The sequence below is a fragment of the Diplotaxodon limnothrissa genome, linkage group LG5 (assembly GCF_057381915.1).
Source record: "Diplotaxodon limnothrissa isolate DT_005_m linkage group LG5, D_limnothrissa_male_GT1.1, whole genome shotgun sequence".
Taxonomy (NCBI): Eukaryota; Metazoa; Chordata; class Actinopteri; order Cichliformes; family Cichlidae; genus Diplotaxodon; species Diplotaxodon limnothrissa.
This window is the reverse complement of record NC_140600.1, coordinates 9,700,813-9,717,239: the sequence shown is the minus strand read 5'-3', so window position 1 is coordinate 9,717,239 and position 16,427 is coordinate 9,700,813. Positions and strand designations below refer to the sequence as shown.

At 43.2% G+C, this 16,427-nt stretch overlaps 1 protein-coding gene across 2 annotated transcripts in view; it reads right to left on the bottom strand.

Moving 5' to 3' along the window:
- The window catches only part of shq1 (SHQ1, H/ACA ribonucleoprotein assembly factor), a 46,833-nt gene extending 31,369 nt beyond the window's left edge, over positions 1-15,464 (bottom strand). Inside the window, exons 1-7 of one of the 2 annotated variants that reach the window (XM_085353009.1) lie at positions 15,400-15,464; positions 14,331-14,497; positions 14,132-14,196; positions 9,478-9,606; positions 9,201-9,361; positions 9,014-9,126; positions 8,828-8,925 (exon numbers count right to left, since the gene is read on the bottom strand). In XM_085353009.1, coding sequence (XP_085209135.1) covers positions 8,828-8,925; positions 9,014-9,126; positions 9,201-9,361; positions 9,478-9,606; positions 14,132-14,196; positions 14,331-14,473 — 709 coding nt within the window. In that variant the 5' untranslated portion in view covers positions 14,474-14,497; positions 15,400-15,464. Of the gene's footprint in view, positions 1-8,827; positions 8,926-9,013; positions 9,127-9,200; positions 9,362-9,477; positions 9,607-14,131; positions 14,197-14,330; positions 14,507-15,399 lie in introns of those variants that run through there. The other variant, XM_085353008.1, reaches the window with a different exon arrangement.
- Between the last annotated feature and the right edge of the window lie 963 nt (positions 15,465-16,427).

Sequence of the window (16,427 nt, the reverse complement as noted above, 5' to 3'; positions counted from 1 at the left end):
TCAAAGACGCAAATTAACGATTTTTCACATCAAATACATACCGAAACCAGCACGCATCGAGGTGAGGCACATAGTCTCACTGCAGGGATAAACAGCTTAATAAAAATAGGTTTAGTGCAGTAAGTCTTTAAGATTATGTCCACACTAAGCCGGATAAATATGAGCTGCGTGCCATTTTGCTAACCTCGTGTTGTAGTCGTGTTGAACACACAAAAGAGAGCCTTTGAATTACAATGAGACGTGAGGTAGGGTTAAATATGGACAGATTTGTGACCAATCCTGACGCATTTTAAGAGAAAATAAAATACACACACTACCGCACGTCCGTGATAGACATAGCACGTCGCCGAAATACTGGAGATTACAGTCCAGCTGTGTGTGAGAATATGTCAATGAAAACTAAAACACCCGTCTTATTTATTCTTATTCAGATGATGCTGGATTAGATTTCCATTTTTATTAACCAAAAAAAAATAAAAATAAAAATCACAGTGTAGTGTGCCACTCAATAAGATCGGACAGCAAGAGCAAATGATAGTCTTAACAAGCAGGAACCATTGTCCACCTCCTCAAATCCCAGAATCCACACAACAAAACGACTGCATCAAATGGATTTTCCTCTCCCTGTCTTACTACATCCACTGTGTCAGGGCAAGAAAAGTCATAGTCTTCCTACCGCAAACTGATATACAGTTATGTCTCGTTGCATAAACGCTGTGCGCACAATTATAAGGCAAGTAAGCATTTTGACTATATCATCAGTTTCAATGTGTAGCTTCCAAATCCTAACAATATAAACAGCAGTGGCTCGTGGTGTGAATTGGTCAGCTCTAGTTCATGTCCAAGACTGAAACCTTCCCACCACTGACCAAGTTAAGTTAAAATATCAAGACTGCGCCAAGAAATATCTGAAGACAGATTTTTGTAAAGGGTTTTATGGACTGAAGAAATGAGAATCATTCTTGAAAGGCCAGATCAGTATCAGTAACAGGCACAGAGCTCCGCCAGATGCCAGCAAGGTGGAGGTAGGGTACTGGTACATCTTGGTGTCATTAAAATCGACCTTTTGGATTAAAGATCGCCTCAAAATCAGCTCACAAACTACTGCCAGTTTTTAGAAGACACCGTCTTCAAGCAGGTGCAGGAAAAGATCTGAATCTGTCAAGAAGAGAGTGGTTTTTATGGAGGACAATGCTCCATCGCAAAAAGATGAAAGAATAATGACACAGTCCCCTGCCTCACCTCACCTAAAATCCTATCGAGAACTGACAGGCTTTATGAATGGAAGGCTGATGACTGGAAAAAAACAGGAAAAAAAGGGTGCTATACTGGTCACAGATGTTGTTTTAAATGTTTATTTGTAAATTTAGAGTTTAGAGTCAACGCGGGCGTTCACACCAACCACGTTTTTCACAGTAAAATAACTATTTTACCTCAAGCACATGGCTAGACGCTGCTCCGGGTCGATCTCTTTCTCTCCGAACGCATTTCTCCACTTCCACAAATGTGGTCCCAACTCTACCAGCAAGAGCTCAGACTGACATCCTGAAATATGCACGAAAGCTTCGACTCCTGGATCAAACGGTGAAATTCTCCATGCTGCTGCTTTCTTGCGACAAATAAATGAATCCAGAATCTCCATTTCTTCCTTTTTTCCTTCGGAAACATCAGGACCAGCTCACGATGGCTTGATGTCGACTTCATTTTTTTCTCATGCATTTTCTGAGGATACATTTTTCGCAAAATTGCAATGCTATATGACAATTTCACATCCAACATATCCAAAATCTCATGTCCTTTCTTTGTGGAATGTAGTTGTAAAATGTAATTTAGTTGCACAATAATTCTAAACACCAATAACTGCCCAACATTCACGTACACACAGATATTCTCTACAAAAGCCAAAACTTTTACTGTCTTAAATAATCAGGTTTGACTTTATGTAACGTTTTGGATTGATCGCGAGCGCTGTAGTTGCTGATAATCAAATGAATCCCCCAAAATACGACATGCCTAATAACTGTGCACAGGTTATACAAGAGAAAAAGAATCTGTCATCTGTGACGGTGTCTTCGGATGAAACCCAGACTGAAGGTTTGCACGCTGTTTTCTCACACACACATTTTGACTGTTGCCCAGTCCATGGCTGTGGCGTGATTGTTGATTAGATTCTGTGTTGAAAAGCAGAAGCAAAATAGGACAAATAGGCCCATATTAAATAAGCTAAATTAGCAGAGCTGATGTTATTAGTACTGTGCGTGTTTCAAAGTGGCTTTGCATTAAGAAAAATTGGAGCTCTGTAACATGAAAATATCTCCAAACCTCAGCTTCCTTTCTCTCTGCAAATTCGCTAACTGTTGTCTTTTGAAAGAGACATCTGCTTAATGGGGATCTGTGGCAAGCCTAATGGGGCGACACAAACAGACTTCAATCCCATTTTAAGCGATCTGCGATCATTCAGTATTGAAAGGCATGCTGAATGTCTGCGGCAACATGCTCCCCCCACCAAGCAGCTTATTAAACAGCTGAAAGCAATCCCTCTCTCTGCATGAGAAAAAGAGAGTCCCTGCTCCGAGCCCTTGGTGTGCAAGGTGTGTGCTGGCTGGAGCAAATGCACACACACAAACACATTTGATATACACAGACACACACAAACACACACAGACACACACGCACAGGCAGCGCTTCAGAGTGATCTCCTTGGCTGCAGTGGGAACTTGGCTGTGCTGCGAAGGAGATTCCTGCTGCATTACGTCAGGTTTCAGCTCCCTGCAGACACTACCCGAGTCCCTCGTCAGTGTAGCTGCAGAGGGAGAGCTCAGACACAAAGATCTGCGTGCATGTGCGCTTTTAACGGAACCGTACAGGCACCGAGATAAGGGGAGAAGCTATAAATATGAAACACCAAAGTGACTCACTAGCTTAAGTAACAGCTATCTAAGTGAATGCGCATCTGTGTCGCTCAAACACATGCGTGCGTGCAAATGCAAGGATGCGTGAGCACTTGAGGAAAAACAAAGCAGCCTCTCTCTCCTTCAGCACAGACCCAGCAGCTTCATGCTGCTGATATATTTTCTATTAACTCCGCGTACCCGATTTACCCACCGCCACGTTCATTCATCTCCACTACGGAGCCAGTCAATTCTAGTGGGTATTAGCACACAGCCTATGAGGGCCTCTGCTGATTGCAAATTAATTTCTGACCTAAATCCTCCTGTTGGAACGGAAGCCTGGCTCGTCACTGCTCTCTACAGGTCCAGATGGCCGGATGGCATGGAGCAAATATGCCTGGTCAAAATACTGCTGAGGGCTGGAAAATGCTCAGAATCACACAAATGCTAGAGGTCAAAGTTTGACCGTGCATACGAGAGTCGGTTAATTTTGCGCACTCACACTGTGATGATGTCAAAGATCGAATCAAAGGGACATTTAATGATCAGTCTGTTCAGACGTGAGCAGTGTTGCGGCCTAAATCAGCAGAAGACCATCTAAGCTGGTCACAGGTCCGGTTTCTACATCTAGCCATAACAAAGACACAAAGAGTGTCAGGTAGAGAGAGAGGCCAAGCTGTCAGGAGCATTTAAGCTGGACCAGTGCGTTAATACAGGCCTCCAGTGGACAGCTGTGGCCTGTCAGCGCGCTGGCCCTGACACTGGAGAGCACAAAGGGGCCGGTTTTCTTGTTTTCTACTTCATTAGCACTTGGGTCCACATCCATCTGTCAGGTGACATATACATATATATATATATATATATATACATATATATACACACATATATATACATATACATATACATATATATATACACACACACACACATATATATATATATATATATATATATATATATATATATATATATCAGGCTTAGCAGAAGCGAGGGGGGGGGGGTGTCTAGTAAGATCTCCGTTTGAAAAATATGGCAAACAGTTAAAATCATGAGCACGCTTTCAAGATTTGACGGCAAGCTGCTTAAATCTCCTGACTGACGCCATTCTTCACACTCGGCTGAGGCTAATGCTATTCGAGCTGTCAATCAAGCCATTAAGTTTAATTTGGCCCATTTATCTACGCCCAGGCTCCCGACTGAGCCACTCTGTCTTAGAATGCAGAATGAGGAGAGGGAGCCGGCGGAGCTACAGTGAACCGTAATGTTCGTCAGAGGCTAAACTCCAAGATGAGGCTAATGGCTTTTGCCGCGCTGACTGATGGCTGCTCGTCAGCGCTGGTAAAAGCACGGCCGGCAGCACTCCCTCCAGCAACGCTGCTATCTGTTTAATCTAAATCCTCCCTTAAGCGTACAACATCCATTCACTGCACACAGGCTGTAGCTGTGAGCCGCAGTGAAAGGTCTGGAATTAGCAGACTGTTAGTGAGGCTGGATGGCACAATTACACGGTCTCTCAGAGTGCTAGGGTTCACAAGCTATCACTCCCGTGGAAGTGGCTGAACAAAGAGAGGAAACCGGGACCCCTCCGGACAACAAGCAACTCTTCTCAAACCAAATTCATAGACTATTAATGTAAGCAGACGGGAAATGTTGAGAAAGGAGAAAAAAAATGATAGTTTAAATTAGTCAGCAGGCAGCAGACGGATGGAGAGATTAGGGAAAGTCCAAGTTCAATCCTTCATAATGACAAGTGTCTTTCCTGTTCAAGTGCCCCGCGGCACTTTTAGCAGGGAGCACAAGCTGAGGTCTGTCCTTCTGTTAGAAGGGCCCGCTGCAGAGACTTGTGCGTCCTTTAGGATTTCATATACTGTCAGTGTCTGACAAGCTCAGCAGTAACACTCTTTTTCGCCCTGATTCAATCCGCAGAAGTACTGGGGAGACGATTTAAAATACAGCGAATGGGAAAATGATCAGTGAGAGGTTAAACTTATATAATAAACAATGCACGATTGCTCTCTTTATTTTTGAAATGTCATGCCACCTCCTGGTAGCATTCAGTAATTACTTTGCTGCTGTTCCAATAGCTTGATGAATGATCCGCATTCAGGTCACAGAATGTGTGTGACATTGTTTTAAGTAATTGGACATAAAGGATGCAGACTGAGGGCGGTAAAGCATGCACTGCATATGTAAAAATGCAGATGTGAGTTGCTCATGATTACCTTGCAAACACATTACAGCACACTAAACTACTACAAAACATTGGGTATCAGGTCTGAGTGTTTCTAGATCAGTGATGGAAAGTAACTGAAAACATTAACATGATACTTTCAGTACTTATTTAAAATGCACATGCAGGTTCAGTTTTAAAGTACTCAGATTTTACTATGCAGAGTATTTCAGTTTAATGTTTTTTTACCTTTCCACTCTACTACATCTCCTAGAGCAGGGGTCTCACACTGAGATTCAAACCAGTCTGTGACCTTTAGTCAACATACCTATGGTATCAGTTTCAAACTCCTATGTTCCTCGTTCTTGAGTTATCGCATTCACAAACTTATGCGTCCGCCCGCTCTGCAGAGTGATGACAATACCCCATCAGCATCGTATGGCTGAGTGATAGAAACTGTTAAAACTCCACCTCTGTTCCTTGCCTTAAGATATCTCAAGTATTAAATATATAGTTAAACTTCCGTACAGTGACAAAACTGGGACTTTTACTGGTTTATTTTCCAACTTCGTTTCCTTTCACACCATGTAAAAATGAAATTTGTGACTTTTTTTTTTTGCGTAACCAAGATGGCGCCGCGTATGGATGCCCTGGTGCTTCAGTGCGTTACTTTTGTCTTGTTTTTGTGCATTTCTTCTGTGTCTGGGAACTCCTCTGGATACTCGTACACCAGAGGTGGTGCCGCGCGCTTCACTCGGACTTTCTGATCACGTCATGATCCACCTAATCCCCGCGTACAGACAGAGGCTGAAGCTCTCCAAACCTGTCGTGAGGACCAAAAAACTGTGGAGCAACGAGGCTGTGGAGGAGCTTCGCACGTGTTTGGAGACCACAGACTGGGACACAATGAAGGCTGCTTCTAACAGCTTGGACAAGTTTACGGACACTGTCACCTCCTATATCCACTTCTGTGAGGACAGCATTGTGCCATCACGTACCAGGGTGAGTTATAACAATGACAAACCCTGGTTTACTCCTAAACTCAAAAAGCTGTGGCTGGAAAAGAGTAAGGCGTTCAGAAGCGGAGACAGGGACTGCTACAGAGAGGCCAAGTACAGGTTCACTAAGGAAGTGGACATTGCCAAACATCAGCACTCTGAGAAGATGCAGCAGCAGATCTCAGAGAATGACTCGGCCTCTGTGTGGAAAGGTTTTAGGAATATTACAAACTACAAGCCTAAAACCCCCCACTCCACTGATGACTTGCTCTTGGCCAACACCCTCAACGACTTCTACTGCCGTTTTGACGAGCCATCAGGCAGCCTTCACACCTCCAACGACCCCAACAATAGAGGCACTTTGGACACTCATTCCCCCACCTCTCCCCCCTCCATAGAGCCATCACCACCTTCAAACTGTTCACCTGCAACACCCGCCCCCTCACCCCACACAAAAGAGGATTTCACACCACCTCCTCCGACCACAACTCTTCATATTCATGAAGCAGATGTGAGGAAGCAGTTTAGGAGTCTCAATGCTCGGAAAGCTCCCGGCCCAGACGGTGTGTCTCCTGCCACCCTCAGACACTGTGCAAACGAGCTGGCCCCAGTGTTTTCTGGCATCTTCAACTCCTCACTGCAGGCATGTCATGTGCCTGCCTGCTTCAAGTCCTCTACCATAATCCCTGTCCCCAAGAAACCTAGGATCACTGGACTAAATGACTACAGACCCGTGGCTCTGACATCTGTGGTCATGAAGTCATTTGAGCGCCTAGTTCTCTCCCATCTCAAGACCCTCACGGCCCCCCTCCTGGACCCCCTGCAGTTTGCATATAGAGCCAACAGGTCTGTAGACGACGCCATCAACATGGCCCTACACTTCATCCTGCAGCATCTGGACTCCCCAGGAACCTACGCCAGGATCCTGTTTGTGGACTTCAGCTCTGCCTTCAACACCATCCTTCCAGACCATCTCCGAGGCAAGCTTTCCCAGATGAATGTGCCTGATCCCATCTGCCGGTGGATCACTGACTTCCTGACGGACAGGAAGCAGCACGTGAGGCTGGGGAAGAATGTCTCGGACTCCCGGACCATCAGCACCGGCTCCCCTCAGGGCTGTGTTCTTTCTCCCCTGCTCTTCTCCCTGTACACCAACTGCTGCACCTCCACCCACCAGTCTGTCAAGCTAATCAAGTTCGCAGATGACACCACCGTCATTGGGCTCATCTCTGACGGGGATGAGTCTGCCTACAGGAGGGAGGTTGAACGTCTGGTGTCTTGGTGCAGCCACAACAACCTGGTGCTGAATGCCCAGAAGACAGTGGAGATTATTGTGGACTTCAGGAAGCACACAGCCCCACTCCCCCCCATCATCCTGTCTGACACCCCCATCACCTCTGTGGACTCATTCCGCTTCCTGGGTACCACCATCACCCAGGACCTGAAGTGGGAGCCCACCATCACCTCCGTCATCAAGAAAGCCCAGCAGAGGATGTACTTCCTGAGGCAGCTGAAGAAATTCAACCTGCCAACACGGACGATGATGCAATTCTACACTGCAATCATCGAGTCCATCCTCACCTCCTCCATCACCGTGTGGTACGCTGGAGCCACTATCAGGGACAAACAGAGACTGCAGCGTGTTGTGCGCTCTGCTGAGAAGGTGATTGGCTGCAGACTCCCATCTCTGCAGGACCTGTACACCTCCAGGACACTGCAGCGTGCAGCTCGGATCACAGCTGACCCTTCTCACCCTGGACACAGTCTGTTTGACCTGCTCCCCTCAGGCAGGAGGCTCCGGTCCATTCACACCAGAACCTCTCGCCACAAGAACAGTTTCTTCCCCTCTGCTGTTGGACACATGAACAATAACCACATGACTGTCCCCGCCACTAACACATGACCCTACGCTGTGTCACTGCATCATTTCATGTCTGGCACTGATCACCACCTGCACTCATGTATATATCTTTCTACGTAGCACTCATAATTCTTATTCTCATGTATATATATGTTTGGCACTGATCACCACCTGCACTCATGTATATATCTTTCTACGTAGCACTCATAATTCTTATTCTCATGTATATATCTCATGTATATCTCATGCACATATCTTTCTTTCTACATAGCACTTTAATTCTTATTGTCTGCACTGAAGCACCGCAGCAATTTCCTAATGTTGTAAACCTCAACATCTGGCAATAAACCCATTCTGATTCTGATTCTGATTTGGACCAATCACAGAAAAATGTCCAATGTGGGCCAATCACAACAGATCTGCAGGATTTGTTAGTGGGATTATTGATCCTGATCCAACTAAAAACTCTGGTTTTGTCATATTTTACAATAAATCTAACATTAAAAAGACAAATGTAAACAAATCTGTGTGGCAGGACTTTCTCTACAGTAGACAAAAAACACTGTGTGTCATCCAGCTACAATCCTGAAACGCTGCTGACACATCTTTATGTATCAGTAAGAACATTTTAACATTTTCCATAACAGTATCATGCCATGTTCTCAAGAGCAAGTCATCTTTCTTTAATACTTTTAAGTGCATTTAGTGAGTAATGCACGTGTTCCTTTACTTTAGTTTGATTCAAAGGCAGGAGATTTACTTGCTGACATGAGTACTTTGTCACCCAATGCTTCTTATTACAGCACGTTTATCTTATTAATTTATGTCTCCTTTTTAGAAACAGCCAAAGCAGAGACTTATCTCAACAACAGTAATTAAACAGATTTAGATGATGACATAAACTCACCAGATTCGCCCTCTTGCTCTGAAGAAGGGCTCAGCTTTGTCCACCATGGCCTAAACTTCAGCAGCCCCTTTATCTCACCATCCTCAAACCAATCAGCCCTGCAATTACACGCAGCTATAACTGAGTAAAAACAGAAGAGGATTAAAGATGCTTTACCTGAGAGGTTTTTAGCCTTGTTAAACTTACAGGTAATGGTCAGTAGAGAAGGCTGATGCTTCTGCCTCCAGCCGAGCCTGCCTCCTCTCTGCTGCTGATGTTCCTTCTGGGTTCTTGATGTCGATCACGTCACTGAGCTCTTTCTGAAGAACATTTACAGCACGGGTGAGTTAAAGTCCAAATCTGTAACGCACCTTCATCTATCCATGGATCTTACCTGCAGTCGGGCAAATACTCCACATCTCTGATTGCCAAAGCCGTATTTCTGCAGGGCTCTCAGCTCTTCCTCAGACTTCTCCGTGTAAATCTCCTGCTCAACTTGCCAATCAAAGTCTTCTTCATCTTCGTCTTCATTATCTCCCACCCTTTCACTGCACTCTTTAGAAATGATAAAAAGCCACCACATTGTAGATTGTATGCCATCTTTTCCACCCGTGTGCACAAACTGAACACTGTCTGGACAAGCGAGGTAAGCAAATGAATAAATGACTTACCAGTACTCACTTCTTCCACCAATGGTTTGGCTGAACGGGAGCCCTTTGGGGCGAGGAGACTTGTTAGCATCTGAAGACCTTCGAAGTGCTCTCCCGGTGTCTCCTTAGGGACCCAAAGAGTGAAAAGACCTATAGCAACATAGCACGTGTAAGAGATCACATGTTTAATGTATTGTGTGTGTCTTTGTCATGAAATGTACTTGAAAATGAAGGCGGGAAGCAGCAATAACACCCCCCAGGAGCCAGAGGCAGACAGAAATAGATCTGAGAGGACTGCACCATCCATGATGCAAGAGGACTGGAGACCTAAGACCACACATCTCTGCGATATCTGTGCACCCATCCCACCAGGAGAAGGAGGGAGGACCTAAAAGGGCGCCAAGAGGTGTTAGTCCCAGAGGCAATGTGCAGCCGACTCCATTAGGGGCCTCCCTCCCTGGTGTGAACAGAGATCAGGGTCCAAGGGCTCCAGGTACCCAAGAACCACCCAATACCCAAAACGCAAAGATGCACCTGCACATACATTGACCTCACGACCCTCCTGGCGAGCAGAGACCCCCCCCCCAGCATCTGGCAGAGTGTGTGAAAGGGGTAGGAAATACGTAGCTTGTTTCAGCTGCTTGAACCGCCGCTGTAGGAAAAAGCACCTACTGTGGGGTATGTACTTGTTAGCATGCCTGAAATACTCACTGAGTAGGGCTCCACAGTCGCAGCAAGCAGACTGTTTTTCCCACCCTGCAGTGGAAAGGCAGCCACTGCCCACACAGTCCAATGTCTCCATACTTTAGATCACAAGAAGTACACAACATCTAAACAGCCTCCAGCCAGACACAAAAACTGTTTTCCAACCGACACTACTCCCTACCCAGGCTGAGAGAGACTGTTCTGTACCTTAATTCAATGTTTTTTTAAGATTTTTCAAAACCTGCAGTTTCCTTTGGGGAAAAAAATAAATCATAATAAGGAATGATTAAAATTGTAGCTATGATTAGCTGACCCGCAAAGCTAGATAATTAGCATTCCTCAAATGAGTATTTACTTGCTTTCCTGCATTTCATAACATTTTAGACTGAGTGTGTGCGACTGCTGATGAGCCAAACAAAGCTGCTTTTAGACTTCACACTGCGCTGGGGTAAATTTTAGATGAGAATTTAGATCACAGACATTTTAAAAGAGACACCACAATAAATATCAGAGAAGATCTTAAGTCCTACATAACAACATGACAAATACCTGATACCATACAGCATCAAATCCAACTCAAATCATGGATTACTGAAGTCAATGATTCCATGCATGTTTCTACAACAAACCATTGCTGATCAACCAGGCCATCTGTCCGCACCGTGCCTCATACTCCAGGAGCTGCCTCACAGAACCGCTATTAAAACTAAATAGGCAACACATGATTGATGATTTGAACGGCTTGGCAACGACGCAGAGATAATCTGATGGTTGCCTAAAGACCTCATAAACTTTCAATACACCCAAGCGTTAGGGCTTTGAAGTGCTTTACAATGGGAGATGACTAATTGCTCGAGTTGCAGGCCTTGCAGAATGGAGAGCCCGGAAGAGGGATCTTAATGATTGCTCATTATAAGTCTAAACAAGGACACTCATTAGCAGAGCTTTATTAGCAGATGTTACAGGCTTATTTGGACGCTGCGTGTTAACTGGGGCTATGCTGACAGACAGGCAACGAGGTGTCAGAGTCCATAAGGCAGATGTCTGCGTAAAGACGGCTTCATTATGACTGATTATGGGCAAGGGAACGTCAAAGACAGACCACAGCGATGGGAAGTAGTCAACATCACACTCATAAGCATTATGATTTGCTCATTAAAGAGTTAAAGAAAATCCCACATGAGCTGTCACAGTCAGTGCAACAGAGCTTCCTGCACTCTGTAATCATTATGACATTAAACATGGCTCCAGCATCCATTTAAATGGGATAAAATAACATGACCAGCTAAGGCTAATTTACCATTTATCGAATGACTGAAGCATAAAGGGGAGATGCCCCCGAGGTACAATCGGTGACTGCTACTGGAACTGTGACAGTGCAACATCATCACCAACATCATGTGAAGCAAACACAGCAATAATTTTGTCACAATATGCCATGAAGTCCAAATACAATCAAACATAAACAAAATTGGTTTTCTAAAGTATGAAAAAAATGTTATTTTTGATATCCACTTAACACCCTTCTTCACCCAATCTGGAGTCATTAAAAGGAGATGCAGAGAGGAGAAGGTCAGAGCCTATCCCAGCTGTCACAGCACAAGATGTGAGGTCTGTCTGCTCAGTCATCACAAGGCTAACACAGCGAGGCGGACTCATGGCCACACCTACAGCCACTTTAGACTCACCGACTAAACTAGCATGCATGTCTTTGGGCTGTGGGAGGAAGACTCCACACAGCAAAGTCCCCAGAGAGCCAGCAGGTTTAAAGCAAGAACATTTATACTGTGAATCTCATTTTTTCCACCTAAAAAGATTAACAAGGTAACGTGTGCTGAACACAGAGGTTCGGTTTAAAATCTACAGGAAGTGCCACATTGTCACAGAATCACATGTTCTAAAAGTGATCTAGATCTCAGCTGACAGGAAAAATTGCATATTCATAACGTGTTTAAATGAGGCTTTCTGAGCTCTAATGCATGAAACACCACTGCTCAAGCAATAAAACCAAAACAACATTTTCCTGGGAACATTAAGACAATCACTCCCACGTTTTCCATGTTAAATTAGAACTGTGTCTGTGATTATATGTTGAATCCAGCCTCTTCTTCTGCTCAAATTTCTGAGTTATCCTTAAAAAACAATCACACTAAAGGGGTAAAGCAAATACATGACAGAAGGGTCAAACAATGTGTCAAAACCCCTTAAGTGCGCTCACATTCTGAAGCAGAAACAAAGAAATCACATCCTGAATTAACTACAGACGTCGTGTTACCAACTATGTCTCCAATAAAAAAATCGTAAGACCACTACTTCTGTGTCAAGCTGACCTTGCTGAATGAAAAGCTCCATACTGCCTTATTCTGTCTCCATGTTATCTTTCAGATACATCACACATTTTCTAAAAGTTATCTTTTGTACACGACGTTCTGAATGTATTCTGTGACCATGGCAGACAGATAGCTTGTGTCTACAAATATTCTACGGCTACAATCCCTCTTTGTCAGAAACATGCAGACTGCTGTCATGCTGTCTGTACTTTTGTCTGACCCCTTTGCAAAGGTAAACAAAACTCACACAGACAACCAGGATGTGTGCACCTCAATTTATTTCAGATTTCCACAAGTCTTGATTAGGGTCTAAGGCTCTGTAAGGCCAGTAAATGCAAAGAAAGCATGGCTGTAGTAAACTATGTACATACATAATACAGTCTACAACCTTAGCATTTACCAAAAGTACCACTTGTAAGTTGTGTTCACATAGACACCTCAAACAGACATTTCATAGCATGCTGCTGCCACATTTTTGCTTTGATATTTCATTCCCCATGGTGAATATCTTAAAGGTTCAGTAAGTTTTTCTTGGTTTTTTTATACATTGATTCGTGCATTATTACATCTTCCAGCAAACTGATGCCTTTTAATAAACTTAGAAAGAATCCATAAAGCTAACGTGCTGCCCCAACATCTCGCATACAGTGGGCAGGATGGACACCGCCGTTCCATTTAATCGCATTTTATGTATGTAGCTATACACCGGCCACAATCATAGTATGACTCAGAAGTTATTTGTGATCTTTAAATGAAAAGTATCCATTTCAAGCTATACATGACCATTTAACATCTATCTGTGCATATTTTCATCATCTCTTTCTCATCATGTCTCTCTCATTCATCTCTACCACAGCCTCTTCCTCCTCACCTCAAGCCTCATGTCCTGAACGGAAGTCGGGCTGAAACACATAAAACCGTGCTTATGTATTCCCAATATTACTGCAGTTTTTTTTTTTGTTTTTTTATTGTCAGCAGATTAGACGTGCGACCCTCCTGTCTCCAGACAGCTGACAACAAGCCAGCTAAACAACAACAGCTGGTTATGAGCTAACATTATCCCAGCTAAACTTGGAAAGCAGTTAATTGGTCACAAATAAAATCTGCAGCCTGACAAAGCACCCAAACACACAGCCAGGCTCCTACAAAAAGAAAAACAGGGCCATATAACAAGTGAATATGTGCAACGGGACAGTGACAGGTTCTCCCAAGTACTTGAAACACTCTGTGTATCCCTCCACACAGGGAGGCTGTGTTTCATACCAGAGGTCTTGTGTCTGAATCGTCATTCAGTCTACGAATCCTCCTCGCAGCTCCTATTCAGTTTCTGGATTATTGGAAATTATGGTATAATTCAGTGGTTAATATCAGCAGGTTAGATGTTTGATACTGAAAAGAAATGTTGCATGTTTTTTTTTTAACAAGAAGCTTTTTTTTTTTAAACAATGGAAAAGACAACAGTTGCTTTTTCCCCCTCTTGCCTCATCGAGTGCTGATATTTTATTCATTGCAGAGTGAGAGACATTCACAAGCAGGAACTTTACAAAGGGGGAGGTGGTCCTCTGGTACCCAATTAAAGCAGCTAAAACACCCAAGCAAGCTTTTGATTTGCCTTATACTGTTAATGCCGTGCGACCTACCTTTATCTATGTCGAACTTTGCCTTTTCCCTTCCATCCTCTATAATTCTTCCAGGAAGAGTTAGCCTGAAAATCAAATATTGCGTCCCTTTTAAGTTCAACATTGCGATTAAAAAAACAAACAAACACTCTGAATATTAATTTAGGCGCGGTGTAGGTGGTGCCATTTGAAACAATTAACTGTACATTGCTTAACTCACCTCAGAAAGTAGGGCTTTGCAAAAAACTTTAAATCTGTTCCATCAATGTAAAGGTCAAAGTCTGACGTTCTGGTGTAGGGCACACGGATGCTGAGGATCAGGTGGTCAGGCTCTTGGCTCAGGTCAAACGCAGGCGTTATCATCTTGAATGATGATGTAATACTGCTCTGCAGCATAAATTACAGAAATGACATAAGCGTCAATTTCACTGTATAGGAATGCATGCCCGACCGTGTTAACACGGGGCAGCTGATTATAGCATGCCACCTGCTGGATAACTCTATTAAATGTTGCTGACCACGTGACCAGACCACGTACGTCCCACTGACGGTGAAAACTGTCAACACAGGTCACGTCAAACATAACGGGCAGCTTCTTGTATCTTTAGTAACTTACAAAAGGGGTCTTTATGGTGGCTTAATGCTAGCTTTTAAGTCCTCCTTCATGTTTTCGGTCGCCTAGACGCAGTATCACACCAAACTACGTTAAAGAAATCTGGACATTTAAACTGGTACTGCTTTTTGGCAAACACGTGAGATCTCTACATTTTGCCTTATCATGTTCTTGAAGCTGGAATGAAAAACTTGTCGCCGGTGTGACAGCTGAAATTCATTTCTTAATCATCTGTAAGCAATTCATTAACGTGACATTACCGCAGTCTAAGAGCGAAATTATGAATTGGGTATGTACATACAGTGTATAAACAATAAACATTTTTTTTATTCAAAAACTTGTTGTTTATTAGCTTTCTAACTGCCCGAATTTAACCTCACACCATAACAATTACGCGACATTAAGTGGTAGTCAAAGAGGCGAGTGCGGTGTTGATAATCTTTATGCCAAACAATTTTGACAAATTTTTAAACGAAGTTCCGCTCGTGGTTAGCATGCTACTAGCCTGTATAGCAAGCTAACACATGTCTGAGGCTGCTGTAGCACGCAGCAGTACTAGCCGCTACAACACGACTTTTAATCTGCTGTATTTATTGAAAATTGACTTGCGAATACGTTCAAGTAAATCGCTGATACAACGCATGTTGAAAAAAAGTTAACACGCAGCCACACTCACCCCAAATACTGTGACTTATCCCAAAAAGCAGTGCTGGCAGCTCTTTGATGTGGCGTCCATCTTTTACCGTAATACAGAGTTGAAAACGGCAGTTAAAAAGTGCTGATTTTAAAAAATCATTACTGTCAACAGTTGAAATGAAAAATCTAAGGTTTTATCAGAAGATGACATAATAATCAATTTATTTAAAATCATTTATAACTTATAACTTATATATTAGTAGATATATGCTGAAATTGGGGACAATGAGGACATTTAGCCACTCTTGATACTTTAATTAATATTATTATTTCAAATATTAAAATAAATAATAATAATAAGCAGTTACATTATTATTAAGTGACGCACATGTTTATCTATTTTTCATTCCCTTAATTTTGGACATGATGAAAGCCTCCACTGTAGGTGGTGTGACACAAAGAGAAACACTCCCTTGTCAATGCAAACTTGTAAGTATTCTAGCAGATCATTTTTGTTTGTCCTCTTCTATCCCCAGTCATCTGAAGCACTTTTAGCTAAGCGTGGTTTTAAATACAGGATCTGTGAAACCCAAAGTCAGAGCTGATTTAACTTTCATTAATGGTTTTACATTAAATGTCTATGTAAAATAAATACATAAATAACGAACACAAAGACAAGGATTCTGCCGATCATACACAAGAAAGAGAGCAGCACGAATCTTTAAATTGAATATTTAACCCTCAGTTCTAGTGTAGCACAGCGAGTTAAATTCGCTGAAAATTCGCATCCCCTGAATGAAATTACTCCCATGGCCAAATCAGCAGCTAGTCTGACACCATCGTTAATCTATTGCATTCATTAAGATTTAAGCATAAGCATTAGCATTGCCTTAGGAAGGTAAGCTGTGGCGTAATAAAACAGACAAACATTTCAGATACTTTCGGTCTGGTCGAACTATCGTGTGGCGCTATTACTTCAATCATTACGGCAAGGCTGGGGAAGCCACGCCTCCGCCGTATAATCCTCTATGGACGATGAGAAGCAGCACTCCGCTCTCCATCATCATC